Below are 25,752 nucleotides of genomic sequence, written 5' to 3' on the forward strand. Positions count from 1 at the left end.
ACACAGTATTTATTGGATTGGTTTGAAACTGTTAGTCGCTCAGTCATGTCCAACTCTTTGCAACCCCATGGACTGCAGCCTGCCAGGCTTCTCTGTCCATGAAAATTTCCAAGCAAGATTACTGGAGTGGATAGCTGTTCCGTTCTCCAGGGGATTTTCCCAACACAGGGATCAAATCTGGGTCTCCTGCATTGCAGGCAGATTCTTTACCATACTAGCCAGCACAGAAGTCCATAGGATTGGATACCATCTGCCATTTTACGCATCTACTGAGGGTCTTGGGATGTCTGCAGATAAAGGACTATTATATTGCCTGACTTTACTTCCAACTTGACTTTCATTCATGTTTAAAGTTGAAGTTTTGTATTTTAAAAACAGAATTCATCTTTCAACTATAAATTATTTTCACCAAGATATGAAAATAATTAGAAACAAAAATAATTACAATTTCAGTGTGCTAAAAACAACTTGTACAATTCCACAGTCCAAACATTTGCATTTCACTTAAAAATAGTAACTAAGCATAAACATTATCAAATAACTTAGTCAAATGAAACTCTAAAACCACCTTATCTCTCACAATAGAAACACTTTTTAGAAAACAGAATAGGACATTTTTATCCTCCTTTTCCCTGATCTAAACTGTTCTTGGCATATAAAATGACTCACTTCTGTCATGTTCAAAGAGGCATGCAGAGAAAACGATATAAGAGTAATTATATCAACCCAAAGACTCTACACAGAACACTTCTGCATTCTAAAATAAGTCAGAGTAAACAGATTTTCTCATTCTAGAGATTCTTTTCTAACAAAATGGCTGGCTTTGGGGATAAAAGTTAATCATTTTTGAGTGGAATCCAAATATTTGCTTAAATGGGCATTATTTTGTGGCAAATTTATAGGGAGTAAACAAAATACTTAAACACCATATTTGGAATAACACGTTGAGAATAAGAACAATTAGAGAAGGTGAGATAATATATAGGTATTATTTTTTATTATTTAGTGTGTATGTCAAAAAAAGGACAAAATTATAGCTTGGTATGAATATATTAAATGCACTTTATTCCTGTATTTTTTTTAATCTACATACCTTTGCAACTTTAGATTTCTTAACCTGACAACAAAGACTTAAGGAAACAAACAAACAAAACCTCAAATTTAATGAATAATTATATAAGCTCATAGCAAATATTCCCCACAGTGTAGCACCTAGAAAATGCATCAAAAGGTGGGAAATTGTATTAGGTGCCTGAGGCAGTATTTCCCTATAATTTTAGAATTATGACTAAGATATAGGGATGTGCTAAAAAGGTTATAGGCATGTGTTAAGAAAGAGAGCAATCTTTAACTGAAAGAATAAGGAACAATCTTTCAAAGTCTCTAGAAAGTCACATTATTTGTTATTACAAGTTCTAATTCCTTCAAAGTATTTTCTCTAGAACCTTCAAATTTGAAGTAATCTTTTCCAAGGGCATATATGATAACAAAATACATACTGATTTCTTAATTATATTTCTAAGTGTTAATAGTTTAAGGAACCTGTATCAAGCAATTCTAGGACGTTACATTCAAGTATGTTTTTAAAGTGAAAGTGAAAGTTGCTCAGTCATGTCCGACTCTTTGCGATCCCATGGACTGTGGACTACTACTACAATCCATGGAATTCTCCAGGCCAGAATACTGGAGTGGGTAGCCTTTCCCTTTTCCAGGTGATCTTTGCAACCCAGGGATCAAACCCAGGTCTCCTGCATTGCAGGTGGATTCTTTACCAGCTGAGCCACAAGGGAAATATAGTGCCAAACTGAGTAGGGAATAAAACTTTTTTGAAATATAATCACTGTTATCAGTACATAATCCCAAGGGAATTATTTTGGTATTTAGCTTCCAGGCATTATTTCTGAATATTAAATTTACATACAAAAGCCTTTATGGATAACAAGACATTCTGTACCTTTAGGAAGACCCAACTACTCTAATTATACCAAATTAAAAATGAATACTATTTTTCAACACAAAGGAGCAATGATGATACAGTATTTCACCAGTATTTTTACTTTTCTATTAAAAACACAATGCAAAAGCACATTTATCATACCTTTATCATTCTTGATAAAATTGTGTACTTAATTCTTAAGAGAGGTTAGGTTAGTAGAGTGTTAAGAACACAGGTTACTGATACAGACAGATATGGATTGAAAAACCCTGGGCAAAGCAATTAACACTTAAATCGCCAGTTTCCACCTCATTAAAATGGGGTTAAACAGGAACCTTTATCAGTTAATAAGATTACAAATACTACATGCAGACTGTAGCAAAGAATGTGACATAGAGCAAGTGCTAAATAATTAATAACTAAAATTATTAAGCTATTTATGAGCAGTATCCTTATATCTGAAATTGAGCTTCACAGTGCTATAAATAATACGTAACTCTTGGATGTGAAGTTGTTACATGAAACACTATCCTTGTTGTCTAATTGGGATTCAATTAAATACTATCAAGGAAATCACATCAATTTGAAAAATCAGTAACATTAATTTTTTTAAAAAAACTTTCCCAAGAAACATTCCCCAATTAATTACTAGCTAAAGCCAATATCTTGCTCTTCCATAATTTTCAGATCCTATCATAACTTGGAGGTACTTGTGCTCTATTTATCTAGTCTACCTTTTTGAAAATAGAATCATACTTATTCTTCAGGTTCCAACTCAGTGCCACTCATTCTGTAAGATCTTCCCTAAGTCCTAAAAGTAATTAAATAAATTGACCCTTTCTCTAGGTTCTTACAACTCTTTGACTGTAACAGGGTATGGCATCTATTAGAGAGACTAACATGTTTTTTCCCCAGAGAACAATGTGTTCCCTGACAGCTGCTGCTGCTGCTGCTGCTAAGTCGCGTCCAACTCTGTGCGACCCCACAGACGGCAGCCCACCAGGCTCCGCCGTCCCTGGGATTCTCCAGGCAAGAACACTGGAGTGGGTTGCCATTTCCTTCTCCAATGCGTGAAAGGGAAAAGGGAAAGTGAAGTCGCTCAGTCGTGTCCGACTCTTAGCGACCCCATGGACTGCAGCCTACCAGGATCCTCCGTCCATGGGATTTACCAGGCAAGAGTACTGGAGTGGGGTGCCATTGTCTTCTCCAGAAATCTATTAATCTACATATATAATAGGTTCTAATTTAAAATACATTTAACCAACTTGAGTATATAATATGGAATTTATAACAGCTGTACTGTAAATTCCTAATCGTTTTTTTTCTTTATACTTTCTTCTTTTCTGGTTGCAAATTTCATGGGTCTTAGAAGATATATGATCATTAATAAACTAGGATGCTATCTTAGATTGTGATGAACAGCAGAAAACTATAGTTACTGATTCACTACAACCAAAATTCATAAGTTCTACTATATTTTAATACACTGAGTTTCAACGAAAATCAAGAATTTTAAAAAGTGAGAATTTCTCTCTCAACCTAACTCATATATAAAATTAAAATGCCTTGTAAAGAGTTTAGTTTTTATAGAAGGGGAGAATAAAAGAGAACTATACATTTTCAATCCAAATTGCTTAAAAAGCATTTTTAATTGAATCAATCACTACTCGGGATTATTTTTATTTCTTCGAAGACTACATAGTTTACATAATTTAGTGGCAGGTAGAGAAAAAAATAAAATTCTTCACAGGCAAGAAAAACAAAGTTTCTCTTGTCACAAAATACTAATTGAGCAGCAAACCACTAACACGAGGTATTCTAACAGAAAAAAATATATAGGGAGCTTCCATTACAATAGAAATCTAGCAACATAAAATATACGTTCAAAGTAAGGAGTTTAAATGTTTAAAAATAATCTGTCTCCATTTAACCCAAAATTCAGGTGATATCTCAGATGAATAGAAAGAAAACCTCATTAAAAGAAAAGTTATTTACTATCCTTATTGCTGCTTTTCTCTGGGGCCCTTTGTCTCCCACTGCATATTTCTAACAAAATATGCTGTAATATTTGCTCCTTTTCTCAGTCACTACATTATTTCATACTGGAATTAGGACAGTAGTATTGGTTGTCCAAATTTTTTAAATTAATAGTTGAAAGGGGCTTTGGATACTTTCACAGTTAGTAGGAACGTCCTGCCAAGGTTGTAAGTTCAAATTTCCAAAATTACAAAACTTAAAAAATCAAATCAAAACAAAACATGAAAAACAACAAAATACATTTTTTGGGGAAAAAAAAACCTCATACTCCTTCCTTCCTACCCCTAAATCCTGTTTACACACTCAGTAGCCTTTGAACTAGGCTTAACCGGACTGAAGCAATTCCAAAGGCAGTTTTTCATTTTAAAATTAAGTGTATATAATGACTCAGTAAGTGGTAATAGTACTTCATCAATTTTACCAACAAGAACTTGTACCTTTTCGTTTTCAAATAAAAGCAAGGAGGTTAAAAAGCAGTGAATGGATACCACTTTTATTTGCTGCAACTGCTCTTATTTAAAACACAAAAAGACTTTAAGGCCACCACAGACTTGACATAACATCTTTAATACAAAAGCAGCTTACAATGAAAACCATGACTCCTACATATTAAAAAATGCAACATTGCTAAGGATTTCAGGAATATGAACTATTCAAAATACTGGCTTCAAGCTGCAGGATCCACATGCCAGGAAAGCAAACTGGAATTCCAATGTGATGATCTGTTACTCAACGCTGTTGTATGAGTGTGGGGAGAGCGGTATATACTGGTCCCTTGCCCTTTTAAAATACCACTATGACTTCCTGTTTATCATTTCTAATGTCACAAGCTGAGTACAGAAGGATATTAAATCAGGGCATCCTACTCAGCCTTCAGAAGCAATAAAAGTTCTCCCTTAAAAAAACAAAACTGAATTAGAAATTAAATGGTCTTAAGAGTGCTGGTTAAGCTGGCTATAAAATGGAGCCTATTCATTCTTTGGTTTCTGATAATTAACATTAAAACCAACAAACAAAAACATACTATCCAAAGTTGACAATTTCTATTGAGGATCTTTAAAGTTACCTAAAGGTTTAAAAATTTATTACTTGATTTCTACAATGCATTAGAGAAAAATAATCTAAATAAAAAGTACAGATTTATAAGAGACTTACAGGTCATAGTGCTGATCCTATAACTATAGAAGACCATAATGTGGGTTATGCTTGAGTATGGAAACCAAACATTCATACTTTCATACTTGGACCAGTGTTTGCAGCTTCTAGGTTTCAGACATAAAGGAAGAAAAGATGAATGTGGAAACATTTCAAACTTTTGAGATTTTAATATCATTTTACAGAAAGAAACAGGACAGGGAAGGGGAAGAATAGAAGCCATGCTTAGGATGACATAAGCAAGAACAAAACCCCTTCTGGTTCTATCAGAACAGTTCTGCAAGGTATTCTAGACTCTAGAATTGAGACAACTTGAAAAATTCATTAATGATTATGACCTAAAAAGTGAGTTTACACTTTACAAATAATATTGCTAATTTTGAAAAAAAGAACAACAGTATCAATATAAACACTTAGTTCATCACTCCGTTCTCTTGAAACAGTTTCTTCACTTGGTTTCCTAGATACCATGCTCTCTTGGTTCTCCTTCTCCTTCACTATCTACACTTTCTCAATCTATTTATTCTATCTCTCTAAGATCTAAACTTACAGTGTTGTGGGGTGCTCAGTCCTCTTCTTTAGCAATTTATAATTACTTTGAAATCTGGCTACTTCCATTTCTGGGGATGACAGACCAAGGTACTAGCAGATAACATGATTTACCGTTCCTTCAAAAAACAAAATAAAGCAAAAATGAAAACTGGGCACACTACAAAAAACCCTCTCTGAAGGTAAAGTAGAGTAAATGAAAGAAGGCAGACTCTGATGCAGTGTCAAAGCACACTAGGAATAAAGATGGAAAGCTGTACAAATAAGTCACCATTTCTTCAGAGTGTAACCTAAAACTAACTGCAGTCTTCATGGCTCAGGAGCAGTGGCCAAGGAAAGAACACATGGAACAGTGAAGCCTGGGTACATTACCCACTGAGAGTAGGGGAAACCTAGAAGAGACAGAACCATACAAGGGGTTCTGAAACTTGAACAACTCATCAAAAAACAGATTCAGTTCATCTCACCAAAAGGCAATAGATCTGAACTGAAGCTAGAGGTGCTATCCAAGAAACACTGTTTGAAATTCAAGTGAAAATGAAAGTCGCTCAGTCATGTCCGACTCTGCAACCCCATGGATGATACAGTCCATGGAATTCTCCAGGCCAGAATACTGGAGTGGGTAGCCTTTCCCTTCTCCAGGGGATCTTTGAAACCCAGGGATCGAACCCAGGTCTCCCGCATTGCAGGCAGAATCTTTACCAGCTGAACTACAGTTTGAAATTAAAGCCTATTCCAAAAGTTAACTGAAAAAGCCACCACTCACTGGAGAAGAATAATCAAACCCTGAATCTCTACTGTTTAATCTTCGTAATGTTCAGAGTACAATTCAAAATTACCCAGCATATGGTAGTTCCCTGGCAGTCCAGTGGTTAGGACTCCACGCTTCCACTGCAGGGGGCATGGGTTCCATACCTGATAAGGAAATAAAGATACTACAGCATGCTGCACAGCACAGCCAAAAACGAAACAAAACAAAAAAACCCCTCAAATTACTCAGCAGATGCAGAACCAAGAAAAACCACCATCTTTTCCTCTCCACTAGCAAAAATGGCTATTATCCCCATCCTATGATGCTTAAAAAAAAAAAAAAAAAATCCTTTCAATGGATTAAAATCTTATGAGAGAAAAAAAAAAAAAAATCCCAGCACAGAAACAGAAACAATAAAAACTGTTAACTGATTCAGTCACAGAACATCAGTCACTGGGTGAAAAGACCACAGGATATTCACATAGTCTCAAAGTTACCACCTTACAGATGAGTTAACAAATGCTAAAACAGAAAAAAGAGACTTTAAAAGGGGGGAATCTGTCAGACAACATCTAAACCAAGTGTTTGGAACTCACCATTGCCAGTAAGGGATAAACATGTATGTGATACAATGTATTATTATTATTACACCATAAATTACAATTTTTCTTTAATTTTGAAATATTTTCCAAAAAGTTAGAGGGAAATACAAACAAAAGGAAAAAAACTGCCAAAAGGCGTAATTTTACAAATCAGAGAAGGAAGAATTAAAACAGCTGCCTTGCCATCTGTTCACTTTTCTTACCAGGAAGAAACTCAGGGAAAAGTAGATGATGGAGTTTAATGTGTAGTTGAAAATCTGGGTATAAGTTGTATATAACTTAGAAACAGGCCATGACGGAGCACAAGACAAAGCAATTTCAACAGCTGATAAAGTGCAAAGGATGCTTTTAATAAGGGACTGAAACATGTAAAAATAGAAAAAGAATGGAACAAAAGGTGAAAGAGTTTTAACACAGAGAAGAGTAGCAGACAGAGCAAGATCTCACATATAAATTATCATTATATATGAATACTTAGCATAAGGAAAATTAATGGCCTCAGAGAAATGAAAAAAAAAAAAAAGCTAAGTGGGTATATTTAGCTGTGAGGAAATAAAGAAACTGAAAACTTTTCACACATCTTTGGACCTTTTTTCCTTAAGAGAGCAAGCTTCATGTTTATTATATTACCTCCTTCCTGGTGGCTCAGATGGTAAAGAATCTGCCTATCAACGCAGGAGACTCAGGTTCGATCCCTGGGTCAGGAAGATCCCCTAGAGGAGGAAATGGCAACTCACTCCAGTATTCTCCCCTAGGAAATCCCATGGACACAGGAGCCTGGTGGGCTATATAGTTTCTCCAGTTTATGGGGTTGCCACGAGTCAGACATGACTAAGTGACTAACACTAACTCATTCAGTCTTTAGGAAATAGAGTCTACATATATTTCAGAAGTTCTCATTTTAATGAAGGAATATAGTGAAATGGCTAACACTATCAACTTTATAGTTAGCTACAACTAGATCATTACCTAACAACTATTTGACCCAGAGCAAGCTGCTGAACTTCTCTAAGCCTGTTTCCTACTCTGTAAGATGGAGATAATGATATCTACCTCATGAGATAGTGAATATAAAACACACAATACAGTGCCTGGCACATAGTAAATAATAAAAGCTAGTTATTTAACCCCTATTATGAGAAAAAAGATTTCTTGTACATTTTTATTAATTTCATTCTATGCTTTAATTTTACCATCTGCTTCTCTAGCTAAACAACCTAGAGACCTGTCAAAGTCAAAAAGCTACCTTAATATCCAAAGAGAAATAAACTGTTTCAGAAGCTAGTGTATATATACCAGAATCAAAGTTAAAAGTGTGAATACTATTAGAAAAGGCAGCAAGATTTCTTTCACATTCATACATTACAGACTATAAAACTGGAATCTATCATTTTATAGTATCATAAAGACCAGGCAATTTTTTTCCTTGACCAGAAAAAACAAACTCCTATTTCTAAAAATATCTCAGGTTTTCTTCTTAAGGAAGTCCTCTAACAACAAAATACCCTATTATCATAGAAAGCAAGTATAGGACAAGACCATAAAAATGTAGTGGTATATGAGCCAAGGAAAAAATTCATCTGGAAAAATGAGTAAGAAAAGGTTTTTCTTCAAATTTAATTGAGACTGTGAGCTTTCTGTTTTGTGACTATTTCTTTGATACTCCCATGTACATGATAAAACATTCCCTTAAGAAATTACAAATGATCTTTCAATTTAAAAATGTTTTATGTATTTGCTTCTTTTAGAAAGAAAAGTAGACCAATTTTGTAAAAGAACCATAACTGAAGAATGAAATTTGACATGTAAGGAAAGCAAACATATAGACTCACTCTTTTTCTGGTTTTTATATTTAGATTTAATCCAGTTTTTAAACAGCACTGTGAAAGTTGAAGGTAGAGCATCCAAATTAAACCACCCTAATCATTGACATTGACTCAAGAAATATATATACTATTAATTATATGAATTCAAGGACTATATCAGGCAATGAATTTTAGCTTTCTATGAGGCAAAAATTCCATAGAGGTCTGTTATAAACACAAGGAAAAATAGAAACAAACAAAACTATAATTATAACAGTAATCTTGTAAATCTATGAACTTTATCAGTGAGTCTGATTTTCTACTGCTGATGAGGTTTAATAATTACAGAAAACAAGTTTCACATATAGATCAAATAGGACAACTTTGTTTCTAATTAACTAAATTAAATTCATTATTGAGTTATGGAAGGGATGTATTTTAGAGATTAATGTTTTGTTTCTAAACTCCTGATACAATGCACAGAGGCTTACTGTATATAATCCATCCTTTCCACAGTAAAATAAAATCAGCAATTATATAGTAGCTCAAAGCCTCTGAATAATTTAGGACTACAAAAATGACTATTCAGAAGAAATTACAGGGGAAAATTTAGGTAAGGAATATAATTTAGTAAGGAGCTTGGTTAAGAGAAAGTGAAAGACAACAGAACAAAGCATAACTTCTTACCTTAGTGTTATCCTCAAAAATCTCTAAAGATTTTATTTCTCATAGGAATTTTATGGAAAAAAAGTCTAAATGATGTATAAAACAAAGTGATACAAATAATAATTAAGAGTCAAATACAGAGTATTTTGAATGAATGGCTGGACAGTAAGAGTATTAAAACTTATGACATATCAAATGGATTCCATGAATTTTTGATAATCTAACTCAATTAACATATTGTTAGAGATTTCTCTTGCTTTTTTATCTATCTCAAAACTTAGAAGTTCTACCAAAATGTAATAGTCAAACATACATGCAAAATGACCCTGCAATTAAAGTAATTGCTGGTACCAAATGTTGTTTTTAAGTTCTTCAATAAAACAGTCTTCCAGACATTTAATAGTATGTCATTTGGTAAATGAAAGTTTCCACAAAGAACAGCGAGAAGACCTAAAAATTATGCTAGCGAAGAGTCTGGCTGAAAGAAACGAAAATACGGATCATTTTGGTCCAATACTAATTTTATTTCAAGTTACTACAGAGCTGAATAAAATGGTGACGCCACCACACAAAAATTTATTGAGCTGGCAATAGGCAAAGCATGATGTCAAGCCACCAATATCACCATCCACATTACCAAACAACAGGAACTTAACTTAGACTTCATGCCTAAACTTTTAGTAAAAATAAAAACCTTAGGCATGAAGCATTATTAAATATAGATAAGTTTAATCTGGCAGTTTTGACTCAAGTTAATCTAGTACTTTAACAACTTCAGTTAAAAACATAAAATAATGCAAACAAATCCAATTTTCTAAATGTAGCGCTACATTCTTCACCAAACAGATCCACACAAACAAGCCTTAGCCAACTCACAGTTATAGTCAATAGATAACACTGAACACACATACACAAAATGCAGCTGACAGGAGACATGGAAACACACATATACACAACTCCACACAAGTTCTTACCTTCATGGCATGAATTTCTTCAAGCAATCGTTGTGCTCGTCTTTGGTTTTTTAACAGTGCATCTTCGGTACCCCTGCAAAAGACATATTACAATATGTAGCCAGAAAAAGCATTTATTTTAGACTAGTATCATAATAAAAAGTCTCTTCATTTCTTTTGGAAAAGCTTAATGATCTCTAAATAACAAGCATTCTGTCATCCGTACTGCCTTTTCCCCCATCCAACACATACCCCAATTCCATCAACAAACCCAAGATTTTGGCATTATATTAATGACTATTATCACTGAAAGCTTGTCTTCTAATTCCTTAATAGGAAAGCCAAATAATACTTTCCAGTAATTAACAGCACATTGAATTTCATGTAAGCAATAAGCCTGGATATAATTAAATAAAAATGTGTTTTCTGGAATTAAATAAATACCTAAAGAAATTCAATATATAATTGTATCAGAGGAGAGTGACCTTATGAAACACACACACAAAAACAAGGAATTAACCAGAAACAAAACACATTTGAAGACTTTGTAAGTATTCATGCTTTAAAGCGTAAGAAGTATAAATAACATACTTTTGTTCTCATACAAGTGATACCCAAAATATAAAACATTATTTTTTCAAAAAAATTAAATGGAACACAATGTTTTGACAAATACTTCCAAAAGGTACTAAAGATTTCAAATTAATCAGCAATTCAAGGAATATGGTGATATAAACTCTTCATAATTGATTCAGAGTATCATTTGATTTGCTAACCTATATGAAAAACATCTTAAAAGAATAACTTCTAATAACATAAAATATATTAATAATTCAAAGACTTTTCAGTTTGACAAAGCCGAAAGAAGAGTTTTAAAAACAGAATTTATCATGTATCTTCAGTGAATATGGCCCGAACTATGTCAGCACATTTTATCTCACTCAGGCTCTGTCTACATATAAAACAAAGTAGTTCTGTATGAGTAAGATATTTAATTACTCTCTAGGTCCCACCCTCAAATTTTGTAAATACTGAACAAAAACAACTTTTGACATTTTATTAGTCACAGGACCATAATGTTAAATGACTAACTTTTTTGACTTTAGTCTGCCAACACTCCTGACAAGTTTTCGGATAACCAAAACTCGGATTCTCTTCACTTCTTTTCTCATCTTCACAACCTTCAAGGAATAAAGCCAAAATTAGAGAGAGTCTTAATTCAAGAGGGAATATACCTTATAGTGAACACCAGTAATACAGAATATGCCTGCCACTTTGGCCGAGTTTCGTTAACTGCATTTATAGCTTGATGAAATCTAACTTCTTCCATTAACAGTGAAGGAATAAGAAATAAACCAACATTCTAAACAAGTGTATGAGGACTTACAAGAAATGTCTCATGATTTAAAACACAAAACAAAACACGGCATTCCCAGTGGCTAGTGTTTTAAATTACACTTTTATCTTGTTGGGTTTGGCACATAATAAACTGTGAACTCACTGAGATCAGAGACCATCATGTTTATCTCTAAATCCTTGTGGTTTAAAACAAAGCTTCACCTATAAACTGTAGGAATTTAATTTACTAAATGAGCATTTGTATTAACAAAAGCAAACGCATCAAAGTGATTTTATTTTACTTATTTTTAGCACATCCCTTTCATTTATATTTAACAAATCATTTTAAGCATAACTTGAAAAACACAAGGGCAGGCACTATGCAGGCACACACAGACACTTTAAATTACCCCATTAGAGAACAATGCTGAGCTCTAAGAATCAAAAAAAAAAAAAACAACAACAAACTGTTGGCCAAGAGAGAGAAATATTCTAATGATAAACAACTACATGTTATAACAGTACTTAGTGCAATGGGATGCTACCATTTTGAGTTCATGTTTTCTCTATTATTGTTAAGAGGCATACATATATAATTCCTCCTGTAATGTCCTTCATCCCATTCTCCACCTTAAGAACTACATGAAATTCAGTTTGGATATAATCATTCCTGTGAAATCTTCAACGACTTCTTCAGTAAGATAACCATTCTATCCCTGGAGTTCCCACTATACCTGTAGGCAGAACCTACCACTGTACTGTTACTAATCACTCATAAACTGGTCTTTTTCTATAATCTCCTGAAGGGCAGTGCCCTTGCAATATTTACATAATGTTTTCGGTGCCTTGCAAGAGTGTCTGGCATGTACAATTCTCAAATTTTTCTTGCCAAAATAACAGTATCAACATCATTCTGTTTTTACAAGGCTCTTGTATTTAGCTGTTACTTTTTTACCCTTCATTAATATCATTCATCCCCTTATTCATTGACAATATGGGCAACCAACCCACAATTTCTCTCCACCGTAAGTTCTGCCATTATTCTGGGTGATGCAGATGTCTACTTGAATAATCCACCCAATATTATAGCCTCACTTCTTGACTTCCTCCTTTCTAATGGCTTTATCTATTCCATCATAGTCACCCATTTTCATGGTCACACTGTAGTCCTTGTCATTGTTCATGATTATTCCATTTCTAAAACCATCAATTCAAATTCTATTCACTGAGATCAAAACTTCTTTCAGTTTGCATGTTCAACTCCACCCATCACAAAGGTATTCAATCTCACTGGAACCACCAGTTCACTGACCCCTATACTTTTCCTCAAACGATTAGTCCTTTTCAATTTTCCTTCTCTTATCTAGTTTAGGTACATAACCAACACTTGCCAATATAGTATACTCATCCCTATGGTTAGTGAATCCTGGATAAAAACAATATTCTGAGTTCTTTATCACAGTACCCCAAGAGCCAGGAAACATTTGAGATATTCTATCTACTAGATATCCATCATAACTAATCTCAAATGGGTCCTTACACTTCTTATCATACATAAATACATACTTTGGTCAATTCACTTTACAATCATTATTTTAAATCTCTGCCTGCTTTCCTAAAACATCTAACCTTTCTTTTCCTCTCTTCTTAACTTCATGAAGAAAATAAACATCAGATGGGAACCATCATCTTTCTACTATCATGAATGTAAATTTACTTGCATCACCCATCCCCCTCCATTAATAAAGTTATGTGCATGCTCAGTCATGTCCAACTCTTCGTGACCCAAAGGGCTATAGCCTGCCAGGCTCCTCTATTCATGGGATTTTCCAGACAATAATACTGGAGTGGGTTGTCATTTCCTCCTCCAATTCCTGACCCAGGGATTAAGCCAGTGTCTCCTGTGGCTTCTGCACTGGCAGGCGGATTCTTTATCACTGAGCCACCTGGGAAGCACTTAATAAAGTTACAATATAAGAAATATTACTAAACTTTTCTGAGGTTAATTTTCTAACTATTTTGGATCTCATCCTTTTCTGCCTTCCTAGAACGCTCACTGCAAACTATGCATTTACTCTAGCATTGTCAATTTCTTAAATGGATGTTTCTCATGCATTTTTTGAAAATTGGGGTACAGTTGCTTTACAATGCTGTGTTAGTGGTGTACAACAAAGTGAGTCAGTTACATGTGTATATATATATATATATTTCCCTTTCCTTTTGGAGCTCCCTCCCCTCATTCCACCCATCTGGGTCATCACAGAGCACTGAGCTGAGCTCCCTGTGCTACACAACAGGTTTCCACGAGCTATCTATTTTATACATGGTAGTTTATCTATGTCAATTCCAATTTTCCAATTCATCCCCCACATCCCTCCCTGCCCCTTGTCCACACTGATTTTTGATCATGCTTGAGTCATTTTCATCAAAACCAGAAACAAAACAACCTCACTACAAAGTTTACAGGAAGCATCCTCTCTCTTCGACTGCCCCAGAGTCAGGTTTTTTACAGATGTTCAAACAGATCACTCCATATATGCATGCCACATAATTCCAGTTTAATTACGATTCCCACCAGTCTACTAAATGCTGTCACAAAGACACCAATGACTTCTAAAAGTCCCTGAAGCCAACAGGAATTTTTCAGACTTATTCTGCTTGAAATCTCAGCAACACTTGATACTGATGAATACTTTCTCCTTCTTAAAATACTCCCCTTTGGCTTGTATACCAGAATACTTATTTTGGTTTTCCTTCTTCCTCTCTAGCCACTTCATCTTTGTCTTCTTTGAAGGCACATCCATCTCTAACCAGTCTTGAACTGATTAGGCCAGCTCTTCCTTTCAAGATATATTTTTTAGCCCTAAGTGATCTTATGTGTATATACAGTTTTAATTCGTCACCTAACAAAGATGACTCAAAAATTTCTACCATCAGCTGAGATCTCTACTTTAGCTCCAGACCTAAATGTGTAACTGCCTACTTAACATTTCAAGTATGCTTAAAATCACCTCCAACTCACACTGAATCCATGTTATTCACTTCCAACTGGATCTCTTCTTTGGTCTTTCATATTTAAGGGAATAGAACAATCTTTTCAATTATAAACCTAACTTTCCTTTCTAAATCCCTCACAATGAATCTATTATTAAGTCCTAATAACTTTATTTCCTAATTATCTCCCAAATTGTACCACTTTTTCTTCTATCTTGACGTTCTTGGCTCTCTCAGCCGAGTTACTGGCAACTAGTTTCTCAATATCATTCTTATCCTTGTCCAATCAGTTATCCACAACTCAATCAGAATACACTTTTTAACACTTAGATCTGATGTAACACCTTTACTTAACTCTCTTCAGTGGTTTCAACTGTTCTTAGGATGGCCACAAGCACCATCTTTTAGTCCATTCTCACCATGCTTACAACTACCACCAATCTTTACATCTGCTGTCTTCTCTGTTAGGAGTACTCTTTCTCCTCATGTTAGCTTGTTAACATCTTATCTGATTTGGCCTAATTGTCATTTCTCAGTAAAGTGTCTCCTGACCTCCCTCAGAGGGTCAAAAAGTGGTTATAGAATTATCATGATCCTTATTTTAATATTTTACTTTTAATCTGATAATGCTTAATGTGTTTTTCTCCCACGAGGCTATAAATTCCATGAAAGTAAAATATCTGGTTTTATTCAACACTGTATCTTAACAGTCAGCATAGAAGATGACATACAATATGTGTTCAATAAATATGTTAGGTAAATGAACAGAAAAGGAGTAATACTCTGTGATCATTCACTGTTTCTAAAGAGTAATATTTTAACAGAACATAATCAGATTTCCACTGTCTACATTAACCTCATTAGAATTTGTTTCAAAGTTAGATCTATTTAGGAAAAAAAAAAAAATCATACCTGCATCAAAAAAAAGCCAATAAGATCAGGTTTAACTGGAAAAATGAACTGCTACACTTCATAAGCAGCCTAATAGTGGATTATGATCCATTTCTGAAAGTCAAGTCATTCATAAAACGAATAGTAAGTGATAAATTATGCATTAAAATATATTAACAAATGTTTCCAATTGCTGTACCCTGCAGGTGCAGGACAAGATTATCCACCATTTGCTAACTGCTGTTAACCAAACTTAACTAATAAACTGCAGGAAGTAGAACTGGTCCTCAGTTACATTCCAATCATGGGAAAGCTGGACTCCAATTTTAAAACTCCAATTTAAGAAGCACTATGTTTGTCATTACTGCATAAGGGAATTCTGAAAAGCAAAGGGAATGCTTCATGTGCTCAGTTTCATGCTGATGCCAAAAAATGCTTTTTAGCCTATTAACTTTTTCAGTTATTTGGTAAGTTTAGTATACTAAAAAAATACATATATTCACTTCATATAAAAATGGAATTATTACTTTTATTTTCCTCACACCGTTTGTCTCAAACACTTAGCTTTCTCCAAGCATTTAAATTTATTTTTTGCACAACTGACAAATAGCTACCAGTAGCCCTTTACTTAGAATTTAAAAGGTTGCCAATTCATTTGTCACCCAGGAATTATGAAGCCGGTTGACAGATAACCCAGACATCAACAAATTGTCCTAAAACACTCAGTACTGTCAGAAGGCCAATGTACTGCTTAAGGGCAACACACTTTGGTGAATTCTTTAACCAAAAGCAAACATAACTGTGATTGTTACAAATGTGAAAAGAGTATAATACTGTTCGGGAGGAAAACAAGGAAAGAGAAATAAAGTGAGCAAGGACAAAACAGGAATAATAATGAAATGTGCTGACAGGAAAGAGACACAATGAAAAAGAAGTAAAAGAGTGTGAAGTCAAAAACTGAAGGACAAAACTCTGTAGTTCATCATTACCAAGACTGGTAAGCCCACACTGAGTGCTTCTAAGCTGCAAAAAGAATGCATTCAGTAACCTGCACGAGCACAAGAAGAAGAGTTAAGACACAGAAACACCCACATCCACACAAAACACATGCACTGAAAGTGAGGTGTCCCCTAGAACCTAGGCACAGTTAACCTGGTGAAATCTGAACACAGTAATGTAACCTGGACCAACTCTTACATAGATAGTAGACAAATTATGATAATTAAATGAAAAGCTAATATACTTGCTTGGAAAAAGACCATGTGAACATATGGGCAAGACTCGATATAAACACAGGAAAGGGAACCACAAAGAGCAAAAGTTGGCAGTATCTGAATAAAGAAGATTCCAGAGAAAGGTTCCCCAGCTCAGAGCCTTGGGAACTCCTATTTGGACTGGAATAACTCAGTTATGGGGATAGATGTTATCACAGCCCAACAGTGAATCATGCAACTAAAACTCTTGCTGTGGTAAATGTAAATGTTACTTTTGAAATGATTCCTAGTTGGAATTGGCTAGTCAGTCAATTAGCCAACCTCTTTTGGTAATGTATTAACTTTGCTACATATATGAATTAGTGAAGTCACTCAGTCGTGTCTGACTCTTTGCGACCCCATAGGCTGTAGCCTACCAGGCTCCTCTGTCCATGGGATTTTCCAGGCAAGAGTACTGAATTGGGTTGCCATTTCCTTCTCCAGGGGATCTTCCCGACCGAGGGATCAAACCCAGGTCTCTCTCATTGCAGGCAGACACTTAACAGTCTGAGCCACCAGGGAAGCCCATGTATCATACTGTATAAATGCAGTATCATATTATGTATCATTCTAAAAGTTACTTTTTCACCTAACAGTATTTTCAGAGTTTATCCATAATACATATAGATGTCTTGCGTTGATCTAAAATAGTACATTGCTTATGCTTTGTTTACATATTATGTGAATTAACTTATAACAAAAATACATGGTTATTAGAAAACAATTATTCAAAGATCCAGCTACTCTGGAGAAGCCTGCAGTGTCAAGAAAAATTTGAGTATTCCTCTGTTTTGTAAGACACACTAAAACTTCTGTTTACTCATTACCTAGGGCTTCCCCGATAGCTCAGTTGGTAAAGAATCCACCTGCAATGCAGGAGACCCTGGTTCAATTCCTGGGTCAGGAAGATCTGCTGGAGAAGGGATAGGCTACCCACTCCAGTATTCTTGGGCTTCCCTTGCGGCTCAGCTGGTAAAGAATTCACCAGCAATGTGGGAGACCTGGGTTCAATCCCTGGGTTGGGAATATCCCCCGGAGAAGGGAAAGGCTACCCATTTCAGTATTCTGGCCTGGAGAATTCCACGGATTGTATAGTCCACGGGGTCACACAGAGTCAGACACGACTCAGCGACTTTCACGTTCATTTTTCACCTGTCAGACTGGCAAATACAAAAGAATATAACACATTCTGCTTGTGAGACTTTGAGCAGGCACTCATACATTGCTGGTCAGAATGCAAATTGGTATACCCCTTCTGGGGGAAACTGGCAATATCTAACAAAAATCCCACTTTCAGGAATCTGTCCAAAGACATACCTCCAGCTATAGAAAAAGGCTATGCACAAGACTACTCAATGTGGCATTCTTACAAAATGTTGCATAAGAGGGAAAATACCAGATATAAACAAAGCATAAGCAATGTACTATTTTAGATCAATGAAGGGATCTATATGTATTATGGATAAACTCTGAAAATAGTGTTAGGTGAAAAGGTAACTTTTAGAATGATACATAGTATGATACTGCATTTATACAGTATGATATCACACATGTAAAGTGTAATACTATATACTGGTTATGAATATGGGTATATATTACAAAAATTATAAAATACATATGAGAAAACACACAGAATGAGTAATGATTACTTCTAACGTGGAAAGGAAGGTAGGTGGAATCAAACATTATGATATGGCAACATACTGATATTTGCTAAATATAGGAAGTAGATTACAAGGATATTTTTTGTATCATTTTTGCATGCATTTGAACTATTTCATAGTTAATAGCATTAACTATAGCTTTATACAGAGGACTTCTAATCTGACCAATTGGATGATATCTTATTACTGAATTATATCTTTTATTTCTGATGAGCAACAATTAAAAAATTCTAGCGTGCTTGGTGATTGTCTACAACTTAATCATAATTGAGTATATGCTGCCACCTAGCATAATTTCCCAGAACTGTTAAAGAATCGAACAGAAAATGATTCTCTTATGACTGACCCTAGCTTAGTATTTCAGTAAAGAATTATTTAAAAAGTATCACATATTTAATTATGAAACTGGAGATTTGCAACTTCAAAAACATATACAAAACCAGTTTTTGACAATAAGCAAAGGCAAATCAGCTTGTTCTCTGGCATTTTAGTTTCTACTATCTTCTTTTTTTTAATTAGTTTATTTTCTATTTTTTAACTTTACACTATTGTATTTGCTTTGCCATACATTGACATGAACCCACCATGGGTGTACATGTGTTCCCCTTCCAGAACCCCCCTTCCACTCTCTCCCCATCCCATCCCTCTGGGTCATCCTGGTGCACCAGCCCCAAGCACCCTGTATCATGTGTTGAACCTGAACTGGCGATTCGTTTCACATATGATAATTTACATGCTTCAGTGCCGTTCTCCCATATCATCCCGCCCTCGCCCTCTCCCATAGAGTCCATAACACTGTTCTATTTATCTGTGTCTCTTTTGATGTCTCACATTCAGGGTTATCTATGAGATTATTTCTCTTAGTTTCCAATAAGCTATTTTATAGTAATGACATTAGCCATTTATCTGTCATATCTGTACTATTTTTCTTCTAACTCGTTGTCTCATTTCTTCCCCCTGGGTTTTTTAATTTTTATGTAAACAGTATGTTTTTCCCTTTGTAGTCGTCCTCCTATTAATTTTAAATTATAACACTTTTCTTCCACCATCACCACTTTCTTTTGTCTTTTTTCCCCTATTTTCATATTTTAACATATAAGATTTACTTCAGTATGGGATGTGTAAACTTCCTAATTTGATTAGTTCATTCAATCATCCAGCAAACAATCACAGACCACATATGGCGCAGGTGACAGACCCACACACAAAAACAGAGAAACAGGTAAACAAATGCTTTCAGCATAGAAAGCATCCTGGTTGCATAAAGAATGGACACCTAGCTCATACTGAGATGAATTGGTGACAACATCCTAAAGGTCAAATTTTAACTGTTATGAAGAGGCCTGGAAACTAGCTAAAAGGAAAAAGAAAGAACCTTAAGTGAAGAGTGGAGTAAATAACCGTAACCACTCTTCAGAGTAATTTCAAAATCGAACGGGAAACTCACTAATTTGCAGTGAATTTCCAAGGACATCACTCTGATTAAGGGCTTTTATACCTCATCTGTATTCTAATGGGAAAAAAGACCACCAAATGCTTTCTGTAACTAGCACAAGCTTAACGTATGGTTATTAATATAAACCAAATACCTTCAAGAGTTCTCCTCTTCAACATACCCTGTTGTCTACTGTCAAGTGATATCCAGACTTATCAACCTGGCAGTAAGACAGTAGTGTGGGCCTTAAAAAGCATCACTATGAACAAACCTAGTGGAGGCAATAGAAGTCCAGTTGAGCTATTTCAAATCCTAAAAGATGATGCTGTGAAAATGCTGCACTCAGTATGTCAGAAAATTTAGAAAACTCAGCAGTGGCCACAGGACTGGAAAAAGTCAGTTTTCATTCCAATCCCAAAGAAAGGCAATGCTCAAACTACTGCACAATTGCACTCATCTCACATGCTAGCAAAGTAATGCTTAAAATACTCCAAGCCAGGCTTCAACGGTACGTGAATCGTGACCTTCCAAATGTTCAAGCTGGATTTAGGGAGAGGAACCAGAGATCAAATTGCCAACATCCATTGGATCATAGAAAAAGCTCAAGGGTTCCAGAAAAACATCTACTTCTGCTTTATTGACTATGCCAAAGCCTTTGACTGTGTGGATCACAACAAAAATTCTTCAAGAGAGGGGAATACCGGACCACCTGACCTGCCTCCTGAGAAATCTGGAGGTCAGGAAGCAACAGTTAGAACTGAACATGGGACAACAAACTGGTTCCAAATAGGGAAAGGGGTACGTCAAGGCTGTATATTGTCACCATGCTTATTTAACTTATATGTAGTGTACATCATAAGAAACGGTGGGCTGGAGGAAGCACAAGCTGGAATCAAGATTGCCAGGAGAAATATCAATAACCTCAGATACGCAGATGACACCACCCCTATGGCAGAAAGCTAAGAAGAACTAAAGAGCCTTTTGATGAAAGTGAAAGAGCAGAGTGAAAAAGTTGGCTTAAAACTCAACATTCAGAAAACTAAGATCATGGCATCTGGTCCCATCACTTCATGACAAACAGATGGGGAAACAACAGCAACAGTGGCTGACTTTATTTTGGGGGGCTCCAGAATCACTGCAGATGGTGACTGCAGCCATGAAATTAAAAGACGCTTGCTCCTTGGAAGAAAAGTTATGACCAACCTAGACAGCACATTAAAAAGCAGAGACATTACTTTGCCAACAAAGGTCCGTCTAGTCAAGGCTATGGTTTTTCCAGTAGTCATGCATGGATGTGAGAGTTGGACTATAAAGACAGCTGAGCACTGAAGAATTGATGCTTTTGAACTGTGGTGCTAGAGAAGACTCTTGAGAGTCTCTTGGACTTCAAGGTCCAACCAGTCCATCCAAAAAAGGAAATCAGTCCTGAATATTCATTGGAAGGACTGATGCTATGCTGAAACTTCAATACTTAGGCCACCTAATGCAAAGAACTGACGCATCTGAAAAGACCCTGATGCTGGGAAAGATTTAAGCGGGAGAAGGTGAGGACAGAGGATGAGAGGATTGGATGGCGTCACCGACTCAATGCACATGAATTTGAGTCAACTCCAGGAGTTGGTGATGGACAGGGAAGCCTGGCATGCTTCAGTCCATGGGGTCGCAGAGTCTGACACGACTGAACGACTGAACTGAAGACAGTAATACATTAGCTTTATTTCCTACTTCATCTCACAAGTTCTCATCGGTAGAGTGTTCTTTACTCCTGTATAACTCAAGGTGTTTCCCACTCCCACTCTTTTTTTCCCCCCATACTTTTAGAGAATTTAATATGCTTTATATAAAAACATAATTCTCAACCATTGCCATATTCATATTACCTTTTTTTCTTTTAACACCAAAAACATTCTTTCTTCGCCTATGTGTCCCTCTGGCTAGAATGCCTTCTTTCCCCTTCATTGAATCACTAAATGCAATCTTGTGTACGATCCTTAAAGATCAAGACCAAATATCATTCATTTCAGTTTGCTTTCTTTGGAAACTTTTTCGCACTAAGTATCTTTTTTTCTGCGAGCATTATGCTGTATCATTGATGGATGCTGCTTACCCTCTCCTACCTGAATACAGGTTGTTTAAAAACATAAAGTATGTCTAAAGAACTGTAATATGAAAAGTGACTTGCTCACAGCAGACACATAACTACTGAATAAATACGAAAAACTTCCTTTGCTGAAGGTGTGAGGTTCTCAACTGACTCCTCTTTTCCAGCCTACTTCAAGTCTTCGATGACTTTTGAATTTCTTGAAGAGAACCAGAAACTAGAAAGGGGATAATGACAGAAACGGTAAGCTAGTGAAATTAATCCGTAATGGTAGAGGTGATGAGGGCAAATGTCTGATAAGACTGGATTTAAGAGAGTTGAGATGCAAATCTAGGGGCAGCAAGTATTAAAATTTTGCTGCAAATGGAAGCAGAGAAATGGAACAAAAGCTGAAAGAAGAAATGAGGTACTGAGGAAGCATTCATCCTTATAAATGATACGGTCTCATTCAAGATGAGCAATTTCCTAGGAAAAGCTACAGCTCTCAACCTCTCAAGGAAAGTACTACCATGAGCTTCGTTTACAGACGGTCACTGAATAGAAAAATTAAATGATCTTCCCAAGGTCCATGGAAAAAAAATTCAAGACAACCGACGGCCAAAGACATTCCAGTCACCTAGACACCAGGAGGTGGAAGAGTAGGGGTGAGGAGTTACGGCTGTCACTCCTCAGAGTTCCGGGAAATTCGCCTGAGCCGTTAGGCGCACTTCCCGCCTCGTCCTAGACCCTTCCAAAAGACGCAGAAAAGCCGTCCTGAGGCCCCTAAAAGTACCCCCACACGTTTCCAGACCTCCGTGCTCACCTCATTATTGAGGTTCAAAGTCCCCGGCTCGGCCATGTTAGCTCTTAGCAGAAGATCCGCCGCTGCTGCACGTGAACCGTAGCTGCTGGAACACGGATGCGTCGTCACGTCCCGAACGGCGGCCTCAGTGGCCCAAAATGCATCCGCTGTCTGCTCAAGTCGACGCATAAGTAAAAGGTATACCGACTTCGAGGGGGAGAGCGGAAGTAACGAAGAACAACTTCCTGCGTAGAGCGCGCCGTACCGGATTTGCGTGTTCCTATGGAAACCAGGCAGCGGCCGGTGGCTGAAGGGGTGTACAAGTTACTGCGCTCTTCAGAAGTTTTTCAAGATGCTGATTTTCTGATATTCCTTTGCAGAACGGGTCTAGCTTTGTAAGGACCTTGTTTTTCTTGTCTCAATGGGAATGAAAGCCTTTATGAAAGGATCACTTGAGCGACCAGTTTTGCCCCGAATTTTTACCTAGCTTTTGTGAAGATTCTGCGCATTTGACAAGCACTTTTGTTAGATTCACCTTTTTTCCTATCCTCACTGTATAGCTCAAGCATGGCCATATTTTTCTGCACACCGAAAGAAGGTTTAAATTAATATAGAGAACATATAAGCAAAATAAGATGTACATTAGCTGCTGCCTGTGAAAATGGCTGTTTTGAAGTATAATGTGCATGCAGAGAACCAAGAAGGAGTGAGTCGGAACTAAATAACATTATTAATAGTTAACACCTGGTAGTATTGAGCTTTATAAGGGGTCTAATGCTAGGACAAACGCTTTACGTGAATTATCTCTAAAATAGTCAAATCTAAAGAGATAGAAACTATTATTCTTATCTTACAAATTTGGAAACTAAATTTTGAGGAGCCAAGTGTCTTACCAAGAGTTGCCCAGCTGGAGCCCACCACTGCTACAGAACCCCAGGGCTGGTGACATAATTTGAGGGGCCCAGGGCAAAATAAAAACGCAGGACACCCCTCCCCACTTCCCCGCCCTCCTGCCCCAATTCAAAAAATGGGGGAAAGTTTCTTCTTTTCTTCTGTGGATCTTTTGACCTGTCATGTGCTTTTTATTTGGTGTTTAATGTGGTGCTCCTTCAAGCAACAGGGATGCCTTGGGGCTAGTGCACACCTTCACAGGTGCCCGGGACCGATGTTTGAGGACCCAGGGAGGGGTGCCTGTACTGGACCAAGATGGCAGCAATTGCTAGGCAGAGACTGGGAAGTAGGAAGCCAGAGAATGGGAATGGGAGTTTGTGGTAGGAAAGACCACACTGACCTGAGACTAAGCTCTTGACATATGTCCCACTGGATTTCACTTAACAAAACTCAAATTCTCAAACTTATTAAGAATTTCAATACTGTAATGAAAGAAAATTTAAGCCAGGCCCACTTTTGAGCTTCTGCCCAAGAAGAGGGTGCTTTGCAGAGTCTATGCTCTTGAATCCTGATTCTGTATTCAGTTTACAACAACTTAGTCTTGTCTTCGAATTGGCATTCTTTAATGTGTGATTTGGGCACAGTTGGATTAACACTACTTCCTGTTTGACTAGTGTTGCATAAAGGTAGTTTTTGTTTTCATAAATCATATGCTGAAATTGTAATTATCTTATTCAGCTAGTTCTTCTTATCAAAACTGATCTCCTGGAGTGAAGGGGCTTTTCACCCCAGTTGGGTAGTAGGCACTTCAGTCATAAAATATATAGGAAAGGATGTTTTAAAGATAAATGTAGAGCTTTATGGAAAATCTGTCTTCTAATTCAGGAAATAGGTATTTTTAGTATGATTCCATAATGCTTTAAAATTATTTTTATTTACAGTTTTCTACTTTATTTTGAAATTTTTTATGTACTGTTTATTCTTTTATGTGATCAGTTCAGTTTACTGCAGCATTATTCACAGTAGCCAAGACAAGGAAGCAACTTAAATGTTCATCAGTGGATTACTGGAAAACAAAAATGCGATTCATGCAAGCACAAAGATATTACTTAAGTTTTAAAAGGAAGGAAATTCTGCCATTTGTAATAACATGGTTGAACCTGGAAGACATCATACTAAGTGAAATAAGCCAGACACAGAAAGACAAATACTACATCAGTTCAGTTCAGTCACTCAGTCATGTCCAACTCTTTGTGACCCCATGGACTGCAGCACACCAGGCTTGCTTCCCTGTCCATCACCAAGTCCCGGAGCTTGCTCAAACTCATGTCCATTGAGTCAGTGATGCCATCCAACCATCTCATCCTCTGTCACCCTCTTCTCCTCCTGCGTTCAATATTTGCCAGCATCAGGGTATTTTCTAAGGAGTCAGTTCTTTGCATCAGGTGGTCAAAGTATTGGAGTTTTAGCTTCAACATCAGTCCTTCTAATGAATATTCAGGACTGATTTACTTTAGGATGGACTGGTTGGATATCCTTGCAGTCCAAGGGACTCTCGGGAGTCTTCTGCAACACCACAGTTCAAAAGCATCAATTCTTTGGTGCTCAGTTTTCTTTATAGTCCAACTCTCACATCCATACATGATGACTGGAAGAACCATAGCTTTGACAGATGGACCTTTGTCAGCAAAGTAATGTCTCTGCTTTTTAATATGCTGTCTAGGTTGGTCATAACTTTCCTTCCAAGGAGTAAGTGTCTTTTAATTTAATGACTACAGTCACCATCTACAGTGATTTTGGAGCCCCCCAAAATAAACTCTCTCACTGTTTCCATTGTTTCCCCATCTATTTGCCATGAAGTGATGGGACTGGATGCCATGATCCTAGTTTTTTGAATGCTGAGTTTTAAGCGAGCTTTTCACTCTTTTCTTTCATCAAGAGGCTTTTTAG

General features: G+C 36.4%; 1 protein-coding gene and 1 long non-coding RNA gene across 2 annotated transcripts in view; one reads left to right on the forward strand and one right to left on the reverse strand.

Annotated features, from left to right (window-relative positions):
* The window catches only part of SRFBP1 (serum response factor binding protein 1), a 63,033-nt gene extending 39,929 nt beyond the window's left edge, over positions 1-23,104 (reverse strand). Inside the window, exons 1-3 of the mRNA XM_081499052.1 lie at positions 22,933-23,104; positions 11,547-11,635; positions 10,476-10,548 (exon numbers count right to left, since the gene is read on the reverse strand). Of these exons, the coding sequence (XP_081355178.1) occupies positions 10,476-10,548; positions 11,547-11,635; positions 22,933-23,100 (330 nt within the window). The 5' untranslated portion in view covers positions 23,101-23,104. The remainder of the gene's footprint in view (positions 1-10,475; positions 10,549-11,546; positions 11,636-22,932) is intronic.
* Positions 23,105-23,172: 68 nt separating this feature from the next.
* The window catches only part of LOC145509774 (uncharacterized), a 404,239-nt gene continuing 401,659 nt past the window's right edge, over positions 23,173-25,752 (forward strand). The window contains exon 1 of the long non-coding RNA XR_014056401.1: positions 23,173-23,306. This is a non-coding gene — a long non-coding RNA (uncharacterized LOC145509774). The remainder of the gene's footprint in view (positions 23,307-25,752) is intronic.

Source organism: Giraffa tippelskirchi, chromosome 6 (genome assembly GCF_054371585.1).
Source record: "Giraffa tippelskirchi isolate mGirTip1 chromosome 6, T2T-mGirTip1v1.2.pri, whole genome shotgun sequence".
Classification (NCBI taxonomy): domain Eukaryota; kingdom Metazoa; phylum Chordata; class Mammalia; order Artiodactyla; family Giraffidae; genus Giraffa; species Giraffa tippelskirchi.